Source organism: Musa acuminata, chromosome BXJ1-3 (assembly GCF_036884655.1).
Source record: "Musa acuminata AAA Group cultivar baxijiao chromosome BXJ1-3, Cavendish_Baxijiao_AAA, whole genome shotgun sequence".
In the NCBI taxonomy this organism is placed as follows: Eukaryota; Viridiplantae; Streptophyta; class Magnoliopsida; order Zingiberales; family Musaceae; genus Musa; species Musa acuminata.
The window spans coordinates 37,323,775-37,334,920 of NC_088329.1; the positions used below are offsets into that span (position 1 = coordinate 37,323,775).

Genomic DNA, 11,146 nt, shown 5'->3' on the forward strand with positions numbered 1-11,146 from the left:
TCAAACTAAATATGCTATGAGTTTACTAAAGAAGTTTAATATGAACAACTCAAAAGCTATTAACACTCCTATGAGCACCTCCACTAAGTTAGAAATTGATGAAAGTGGAGAAAGCTTCGATCAAAAAACCTATAGGGGTATGATATGAAGTTTACTTTACCTCACTACAACTAGACCAGACATAATGTTCAGTGTAGGACTTTGTGCTAGATTTCAATCAAACCCTAAGATATCTCATCTCAAAGCAGTTAAAAGAATACTCAGATATCTTAATGATACCACAAATCTAGGATTATGGTACCCAAAATCAGAGAAGCTTGAGTTAATTGCTTATACTGATGCGGACTTCGCTGGTTGTAGATTAGATAGAAAAAGCACATCAGGAACATGTCAATTCTTAGGACATGCCCTTGTTTCCTGGTCATCTAAGAAACAAAACTCGGTTGCACTATCAACAACCGAAGCTGAATATATTGCAGCAAGTGCATGCTGTGCACAAGTTGTTTGGATGAAAAATACCTTAGAAGATTATAAAGTTCATCTTAAAAATATTCCCATTAAATGTGATAACACAAGTGCAATATGCCTAACAAAAACCCTATACAACACTCAAGAACAAAACATATTGACATCAGACATCACTTTATACGAGATCATGTTACGAATCATGATGTAATCATAGAATTCATTGATACGAAACATCAACTAGCTGATATCTTTACAAAACCTCTAAGTGAAGAACAATTTGATTTCATAAGAAAAGAATTAGGAATGCTGATGTGTCCAAATACTTAAACTAGTTAAAATTATTTTTCGGACGTTATTGATTACTATTACATGCCTTGATATCACTTGATCAAATAACATGTTGGAAATTATGTGATAGATGTTTTTGAAAATCAGTAGCTTACTCATATCCGAATGCATGTAAGAAGTTCATCTTATTTTCGGTTTGAATGCTAAAAATAGGATTTTCCTGTACACTCTTATGAAAACTTTTTGAAAAATGAGTTTCCTCCTTCAAGCAACGAACTATAACATAACAAGGAGAAGAGATATTCAAAGTATTATATGTGTCATGCCTTCCTTTATGTGCTTGATAACCTGCTGGAATCACATCTACCATGTTTTTTGATAATGCTACCATGCTTTTTGTTGATGACAAAGGGGGAGAAAAATATGAATTGATATGGTTGCTATTACTGATGTTATGATTAGGCCATACCTGCTATCATTGATAATGATATGGTTGCTATTACTGATGTTGATATGGTTGTTATTACTGATGCTATGATTAAGCCATACTTGCATCACCAAGAAATATATGATTGTCATATGCCCTGTATCAAGATATCAAACAAAAAATTGCATCGTACGAACTGATATCTTACCATGTGATGCAATGCTACACTTGCTAAAATATTCGAAATGTGTACATCATGTAATGATATCAAAATCTTGCTTCACAGCTTTACATGTCGATATCTTACAATATGATGAATTGCTACAATAACCATTATTCAAACTTGTTATATTTGAAAATGAATGTCAAGCCTTGACATCATCTTCAAAGAGATACATTATGATAGGAATCATGATGGGAATATGTCTCTTGAATTTATAAATTCAAGAAATATGGCATATAGACAGGGGGAGTTAAGGTTAACTCCATTATCAATTGATTGTCATCATCAAAAAGAGGGAGATTGTTGAATCTCGGATTTTGATGATGAAGTCAATTGTCATTTGTTGTCTAATGTATGTGTCGAGATAAGTGTGCAGGATTAACTACGATGAAAGTAAGACATGCAGCAGGAGTTGCGCCGGAGTCATGACAATGATCACGTTGGGAGTTCGAGAGCTCGACGGAAGTTCGGACAGTCGTCGGAGGTTCTGCGGGAACAAATCCGAGAAGTCCATAAGCTTGCTAAAGGAGCTCGTCGGAACTTGCCAAGTGGATCGTCGCAGTCCAGGAGTTTGCCGGAAGTCCGCAGGAGCATCACCGAGGGTTCATCGGATGATCGATGGAAGTTCGCCGGAAACTCGCCGGAAGAAGCGAGTGACGCACCGAAGCAAGCTGCAGAATATATCTTAGGAAATAATTGTAGTTAGCACTTTGATTAAGTTAGAAATGGGAGGTGATCCCATTAGCTTAATCCTGGGGCAATTGGGCCCCTGAAGAACTCAAATTGGGTCGAATGGTTCAACCCATTCGGACCCAGGTTGCTGTGGGAGGTGCAACCGCCCAGGCAGGGAGGTAGCACCGCCCAGGCTATGTCTCCCAGCGAGACTGGGTGGTGCAACCGCCCCAGCCAAGAGGTGCAACCGCCCAGGGCTCAGTCTTCGAGCGAGACTGGGCGGTGCAACCTCCTCTGTCAGGAGGTAGCACCGCCAGAGCTCAAGTTTCGAGCTCTGCCAAGCGGTGCAACCTCTCTAGTCAGGCGGTGTAACCGCCTGAGCTCGGTCTTCGAGCTCTGGCAGAGAGGTGCAACCGCCCCTGACAGAGGTGGCACCGCCCAGAGGCTCAGTCTTCGAGCTCTGCCAGGTGGTGCAACCTCTCCAGTCAGGAGGTGCAACCGCCTGATCCCGGAATTCCGGGATTTGATCATTTTGAGCTCCAAATTTGAACTGGGTTGGGGCCTATAAATACCCCACCCATTTAGCACTGAAAAGATACAGACCTACACCGAATTCTTGATCTTTTCTGTGATTCTAAGAGCTCAAATTTGTGTAAAGTTCAAAAGTTCTCCTCTTTCTATTCTTCAAGTCTTGAGTTGTAAAGAGAGGAGAGAAAGGTTCTGTAAGGGTTGTCTCCTGAGCCCGTCCAAAGGAGTGAAACTGTAAAAGGGCAGTTGGCCTTCGCCTATTGAAGGAAGGCCTCTAGTTGACGTCGGTGACCTCGTCGGTGGAGGAAGCCAAAAATGGAGTAGGTCAAGACTGACCGAACCACTCTAAATCTCTGGTTTGCTTTTATTTTGAGCACTTTATCATTACTGCAAACCTCCTACATAGCTACTGCTCTCTGCGCTTTTACGAACAAGTTTCTAAGTTCTGATCTTTCCGAATCTGCATTCAGACGTAAATCGGTGTTTTCGTACGATCTTTACATTGCAGTTTACATTTACGTTTTGATTCTATTTATAACTGCAAACTGTCTTCTGCGCTTTTACGAACGAGTTTCTTTGCAGTTTACGTTTACGTTTTGATTCCATTTATAAACTGCAAACTGTCTTCTGCGCTTTTACGAACGAGTTTCTTTACAGTTTACGTTTACGTTTTGATTCTATTTATAACTGCAAACTATCTTCTGCGCTTTTACGAACGAGTGTCTAAATTCAGATCTTTCCGAATCTGCGTTTAGACGTAAACTACGTTTAGACGCAAACTGCGCTTAGACGCAATCTGCGCTTAGACGCAAACTGCGCTTAGACGCAATCTGCGCTTAAATGCAAACTACGCTTAGATGCAAACTGCGCTTAGACGCAATCTGCATTTAGATGCAAACTGCATTTAGACGCAAACTGCGTATACTACGCTTAGACGCAAACTGTGTTTAGACGTAAACTACACTTAATCATAAGTAATCTTAGAATCGGCTTTTGCATCAAAATAGTTTTTATCGAACGAACGCAGCTTTCGTTTTTAATCGCTAAAAGATTTCCGCTGCACTAATTCACCCCCCCCCCCCTCTTAGTGCTCTCGATCCTAACAAGTTGCTCGTCTCTGGCTTCTAATCCATGCCAATTCCATGGTTGCCTCCATTTGCTCGTCCTCTTTTGTCACCATCATTGTGGATCAACGACGATGGCAACATGATCCTATGGCGAGGCAACGATTTCAGGTCGAAGACCCGCCACATCTATAGTATAGGTGACTACAGGTAGCAGGTCAAGGTTGTCATCGATAGCTTGCTCAATGAGGTTGGCATGACAAATGAGACAAGTTATGTGGGAGGTGAGCCAAGCATCAATGTAATCCAAGTGAGAAGATGTAACTGCAACGAGGGAAGAGGTAGAGTTTCCTATCATTCTTGAACTCACTTAGGTACATTAGACACTCGACCATTTCCTTCATTACCTTCAGCCCTTTAATCTCATAGTACACCAACATGAGGAACATCTCGAGGACCCGGGGGCTCAACCTCTATTACTACCAAGAGTGGGCTACACCATCAACAGTGCAGCAATGCCACCATCTAACATCATCACAATAGGTTTTGGTACAACCAAAGAAAACATAATTGAGATATTAAAATTATTTTTTTATCCATCATTTTTATGTTATTGTTGTACATGTTATCGTGTGCTATATCTTCTGTTAGTAAAATTAATAGCTTTAAGATAAATGAAGATAAATATTTTATTTTGATAATTATAAAAAATTTAATATATTTTTTTTAAAATTAAAAAAATAAAATAATAAAGAGGTAGGATAATGTATAATTATTCTCCGACAATAATACGATGTTCAAGGGTCCGTTTGTCTAATCTATGTATCAAATCATCGACGCGAGTGATGGTAACAGTAAGTTAATTTGAAGGACTTATCAATATGTAATCTATTGATTCGCAGCTAAAAATAGGCATAATAATTTGATTAAAACATTTCATAGAAAAAAATCATGGAGACTTTTATATGCCAAGTGTGATTCTCGAGCCAAAAGTGATAGAGAAGCCTAAGGATATTATCTGAAAGAGAGAGAAAGAAGAAAAGAGAAGAAAGCCAAAAGGGACCTGTTTTCTTCGTACCAACTTAAATGGCTCGTATTTTGTGCTTGTAATTGGCACTGAAGTTGGTAATGCGTTGAGACCAGGCGTTGACCTCAAGCTTTTGACCTCCGGGGTCATTGGAATGTCATCGTTGACAAAAGAAATTACTATCGGGTCATAATGGTTGGTCTTTGGCCACTTGGGAAGCTTTTAGACCAATGAAAAGAGACTCATCCACCTCCTCTATAAATAAATAAATAAATAAATATTTAAGTCAAACTCAAATTATATTCCTCAAATTTTACATAATAATGATTTTCATGTTTATCTCTTTGTTAAGTATATATATATATTCATTGATAAGCATGTACGAAAGATTTGATTGCTTGGAAGCATATAAATATGTGTAAAATCTAATGTTTTGGAAGAATGTATATTGAATATCAAAATATGAAGATGCAAATATGCTGTTCTTAAAACTCTAAAGGATTTATATGTAATAATACTCTCTGTTTTTTTTAAATGAGAATTAAAGAGTTTTGGTTTTTTTTTTTTACACTAATTGCTTTCCCTTTTTTTTTTATTCCTCCTTTCTCCTCTCCTTTAATGCTGCTTGTCCTTTGTAGGTATATATTAATATTCAAAAAACATCTCCTTCAATCGATAATAAAAAATCATGTTAGTGTCATACTCATAAGCAAGCGTAGGGTTAGATCAAAGAATTCGACCTGTCATGAGCTTAATGTTGGACGATGATCGAATTCGATAGTACTAAATTATGAAACTAGCATATCAAAGAGAAGCTCTTTCAATTCACAATAATAGTAAAAAAAATAAGAGATTTAAAATATAATATTTTGATTAATTTTATGTTAAAAGTAGATAAGACTAAATTTTAGGTCTGATCGATATATTATTATCAATTTCAGTTTAAACATTTTGAATAATCAATATCAGAATCGAGAGCTCGCGTAGAAAATATTACTCATAGTATCAATACATTACTGAGCTATATATATATATATATATATATATATATATCGTACTAAGTTTTAATGAATGACATAAATAATTAAATATACTCTTACTTATAAAATAATATATTTTGATAATCATCAAAAATAAATATGAGTTAATTAAATATTACTCGGATGTGAAGGATCGTCCTAACTATAATAGAAACATGATAGGTCCGAAATATATTTTGATAATCATCAAAAATAAATATGAGTTAATTAAATATTACTCGGATGTGAAGGATCGTCCTAACTATAATAAAAACGTGATAGGTCCGAAATATATTTTGATAATTATCAAAAATAAATATGAGTTAATTAAATATTACTTGGATGTGAAGGATCGTCCTAACTATAATAGAAACATGATAGGTCCGATTTATATATAAGAGGAAATATTAAGACATATAGTGGTTAATAGATCCTTTCTGAGGATATGAGACACAGATGCATGAATGAAATGGTTGATAGGACACTGTTAAGATATGCATATCTCGTGACGTTCACAAAATGAATTTGTTGCCTACAAGTTTCTTTAATCGACAAGCTTGCAATGGTCTAAAACCTAAAGTGCTCGATGACCAAACAAAGGGTAGAGTGTCCCAAACAAATTGCTAAGCCACGAGAGAGACAAAGACAAAAGGGAGTCCATCCCATGAGCATGAGCATGAGCATGTGGCAACCATGTGCTTTGATGGGTAATGTATTTTGGTTATATTGATTTTAGAATCTAAATAATCTATTTTAATTTTGTTTCTCCAAATATCATTTAATTAATTATTTATTAAATTATTTTTTTTAAAAAAAATAATCGTTTGAAATCGATCAAAATCATCGATTTTGACTTTGATTCCATGTTTCAAGAATCAATATCAAATCATTAGTAATGGAATCCGCTGCTACTTTTCTATGGGGTGCTTACCAAATTGGAGCTTCTTCTGAAGTGTAATCCATAAGGTATTCTACACCACCAGATTAAGACAAAAACTAAGTTTAAAGCTTCCTGTAGTCCGTCCTTGTGTCACAATAATAATATGCTATGACGTCGATATAACATATATGTACAACAAGAGGAAGGTAGATTTCATGAAATTAACTCACATTGGAGTGATACATTTATATATTTGCAGAATAATATTAATGCCTTCCGATAACTCCGGCCTTCACACATCCCAAGAGACAGCTCATAGGGTGCCCTGTTCTTTCGTCCTCGCCCGGTGGGTTCACCGCCTCTGGAGTTGACGCGTGGTTTCTTGTAGCCGTCGGATTGGCGAAATCTGTGAGAGATCGGTTACCGTCCGCCCGCTGTTTTAAACTACCATCTTGTTTTGCTATTGCCCTCACCAAATGTCCTTATTTACGGCGTCACCCCTCCCTGGCTTGCTATAAATAACTCGCCGGAGTCGAGCTAGGTTTGCCCAATTAGCCAGCCGACGCCTCTCTCTCTCTCTCTCTCTCTCTCTGTCTATGTCGTCGTGTTCAAGAAGATCGAGCCGGCCGGTGCTACATGCTCAGCGATCGATATCGCCGGGCGGCGGCTCGTCCGCCTTCGCGTCATCTTCGTCTCGCTTCACCGGCCGGTCTCCCGCCTCCTTCTTCCACCACTACGAGCATCACCGCTCCGCTTCTCCCACCCGCGTCCACCTCGTGAGCGCGGCCCCTTCTCAGAACCCGGCCGTACGCTTCTCCCTCGACCGCTCAACCTCCCCCGGCCGATCCCTTGCCGCCGCCGACAAACGCTCCCCCTCCACGACCGCCGGTCCCGTTCGACGCACCTGCCTCTGCGCCCCCACCACCCACCCCGGCTCCTTCCGCTGCAGACTCCACAAGGGCCTCCACATCCACCACGCCGCTGTTTCCTCGCCATCTAACCGCCTCAACGCCCGCCGCTCGGCGATGACGAACTCCCTGGTCCGGATCGGGGCCGTGGAGGGCGAGTGGGTGAAGCGTGCCCTCGCCGCCCTCATCCGCCCGTCCTCCCACCAGCAACGGCGGAGGGCCGACTTCCATCCTCGCCCTAGCCGCCTCTCCCGCATGTCCAAGGCCGACGGTCCATAGATCCACCGATCTTGAATCAGGTTCGTAAACCTATTCCTTACCGTCACAGCGAGAATCGCCAGCAACCGTCTGATCCCGATCAGAGAGCATTCCGGAGCTCGGATTTTTGTAGATTTCCGTTTTTTGGGCATTTTTGTACCAAGAAAGGCAGGGAAAAAAGAAACTGGTGGTGGAGAAGAAGTCAGATCCGTCAGTTTGTACATAAACTGTTGCGGCAGCTGTTGATGCCGCCAATCGAACAAAGACATCGGAATTGAACTCAGAACACCACCTTCCAATGGTTCTAAAACTAATCTCACTATCAAGTGTGCAAGACTAATCACTCAATCTCAAGTGCAGTTGAATTTGACGATGTGTTGCTCGTTATGAACTACAGAAGGGGGTAAAGTTTTCCGTCTGTTCCGTTGTGATCCCGTGATGCTTGCCTCTTGGACTCCGTCAGTGTCCGCCCAAACGGCGTCAGTACCATCGCGCTTTGGATGCTCGTTTGGTTTATTCCGTCGAGGTAATGTATTCCGTTTTATTTATTATTTTTATTATTTTATTTATTTCTTTAACCATCTGTTAGTGTATCCTTCGTTGCAGGACCGGCGTGGAATTTGGACTCTATAAACTTCTCGATGCAAGACAAACACATCAACACGAAATAATTAACATTAAATTAAGATTATATAACTTAATTATCATTGCATTTAAAAGGAAGGACAAAAGGTGGGGGGGGGGGGGGACTGAGGACCGGTGACAGCTGGAAGCCATTATTGTTGGCTAAGTTGAAGAATATTTTACCTGTAAATATGGGAAAGAATCTGAGATAAAAGAGAGCTCAATACAAAGCTTTCATGTGGACTCCTTGGAACAATCTTCCAGATTATAGAAGGCAAGGCTTGATGACGAAGGGAAGCAGTGAAAGAAAAGGAATCAGATCTGACCCATTTAAGATTAAGAAGAGGACAATTGGGACAATGATCGGCCAACTAAAGTTGGGAGGAAGACCTGCCAACCGGAATCTTTCACATCCAGTGGTAATGGTACAAATTCAACTTTTTTTTTCTTATTAAACTATTTTTAATTATTTTTTATTTCATTTAATAATAATAAATTTTAATATTTTAATTATTTAGGATCGAGTATATGATTTTTTTATCTTTAAATATTTAAATTATTTATTATTTAGTAATAATAATAATCTATCTAAAGTTTTTAGGTAATTTGTTTAGGTTTCTATCTCTTGTAATAGTTAAATGTTGGAGGATAAAAAATATTTTTAATTATTTTAATAAATTCACATAGGTATTTTTATCTTAATAATATATATTTCTTGTATATACTATTTGTTAATATCCATAAAGTATTGGTCTAACGATGATTTAAAATATTTTTTTCCTGATATATAAGACACTAGTTGATCATATGAGATATGTCGCTCTTCATCTTAATTATTTAGTTTTTATATCTAAAAGATATTTAAATATTATGATATTATCTTTGATTTATATAATAAATTATATCAATGTAAATTTGGATTTTAATTCGTCTTTGTCATGCGTCTAATTCCTATCCCGTATTTTTTTATATACCAAGTATTATTATTATAGAGTTCACCATTGGTTTGGTATGCTCATCCAAATTCTTATCCGATAACTGACGATAGAGACAGATGCAGTCGTTCCACCATCTTTTACGGGGAAATGACTAACTTGAGATTGTGAGAATAAATGGTGAGGGATAAGGATGCAGTGACTCCGTTAATAAAAGCGTACAAGCACCGCCGACAAGTGTGTGGGCTACATTAGTGGTTAAAGTAAAGAGTGTCCAATTAGAAGATTACAAACGTATGACGCTAACATGACTTCATCCACGGGAGACTTTGGAGACAGTGACACGAATGCAGAAGTCCATACTACCATATAATGGAAACAGCAACAGCATGGCCTCGTCGACGTCGGCTCTACGGGCCAAGTCTACACCCCACTCATCTGCAAGTCCGGAAAAGATGACCTCGGTGCGTGACCGCTACTCGTCCTTGGTTTTCCTTGTACTTTATTTCTTAGCAACAAAGTTGGGTAGGTGTGATAGCGTCGAGTGTGGGGGCCAGCCTTGTCATTGAGAATCCCTTCTACGCTAAATTACTTATACCCATTTAAAATATTTTTAAATAAATAAATATAAAAATTATCAGATAATATTTTAAACCTCAATATCTAATAAAGAAGACCAATGTTTTAGGTGTTTAAATAGATTTGATTATGGCAAAAAATTAAATTGTTTATAGCTTGTAGCAAGTACACCTTCCATTAAATTCCTATATATTTTTGGTAGACTTATATGTTCGATTGCTACTCAAAATTGATTTTAAATATTTTGCTTTCATCTTTTATGCCCTTTGCACCTCCTAAGTTGCCCCTCTTTTCTGTATACTTTATATTAGTTGCAATTACAAGTAATTACTTTATAGATTGATGTCCAAACAACCATTTAAAGTATTTATTATTTTTATCCATAATTATTATTTATTAAAATTAATTTTATATTTTAGACGTTATTAAGTACTAGAAAATAGTTTAATCATTGAATGGTTGATCGAGCGGCTCATAAATCTCCATCGTAATATTGTGTGTCAATGATGAGATCATCGATATAAACAACGAGGTATTATTAACACGAACGATTTGGATGTTTACATGGATGCTGGCATGGACGTTAGCATGCCAACCCATGCATATTACTATTTACGGATATTTCTATTAGCACTCACTAAACAAAACATGCTAGAAAAGGAAAAAACAAATCTCACGATGCTTAAAATGAATCACCTAAACGTATGTTTGACACTACAGGGATTCATTCATAGCCGAAGACCCAGAGCAAACATGCAAATGACTTCTTCATCACTAGCTTTATATATGCTACTGCCTCAGCATCAACACCTATCGACTCTCCACTGCGTTCTCAAACCACAAACCCTACTCCATCAACTTACACCCTAAACCAACATGGTGCATAATTAATGTCACCATTTTCCCTCTTTGACTTGAGAAAGAAATCATATATCCATTTCATAGAATTCTCGTCTTAGTTTATCCATTTGCTTTTTGTTTCAACAATAATATGTTATACCTTGTAATAAGGTATATTTTGGCCCCAAGACACGTCAGGTCAGAATCCGTACTAAGGTGTTGCTTGGCACGTCACGTCTCAGGAATCTCGAGATGACACCACCCTCAAGACACGTCAAGATAGAATCCGTACCAAGATACTGTTTGGCACGTCTATCACACCAATCCGCATATGACCAACCCATATACAGTAATATAAAGACCTATGGTCGGCATCTGACCCGAAAAAAGAAAGGAAAAATCAATT

At 38.2% G+C, this 11,146-nt stretch overlaps 1 protein-coding gene across 1 annotated transcript; it reads left to right on the plus strand.

Annotated features, from left to right (window-relative positions):
- The first annotated feature begins 7,159 nt into the window (after window positions 1-7,159).
- Window positions 7,160-8,048, plus strand: LOC135627557 (uncharacterized). Its single transcript, XM_065133681.1, has one exon. The coding sequence runs from the start codon at window positions 7,193-7,195 to the stop codon at window positions 7,781-7,783; it is 591 nt and encodes a 196-aa protein (XP_064989753.1). The 5' UTR covers window positions 7,160-7,192; the 3' UTR covers window positions 7,784-8,048.
- The last annotated feature ends 3,098 nt before the right edge of the window (window positions 8,049-11,146 follow it).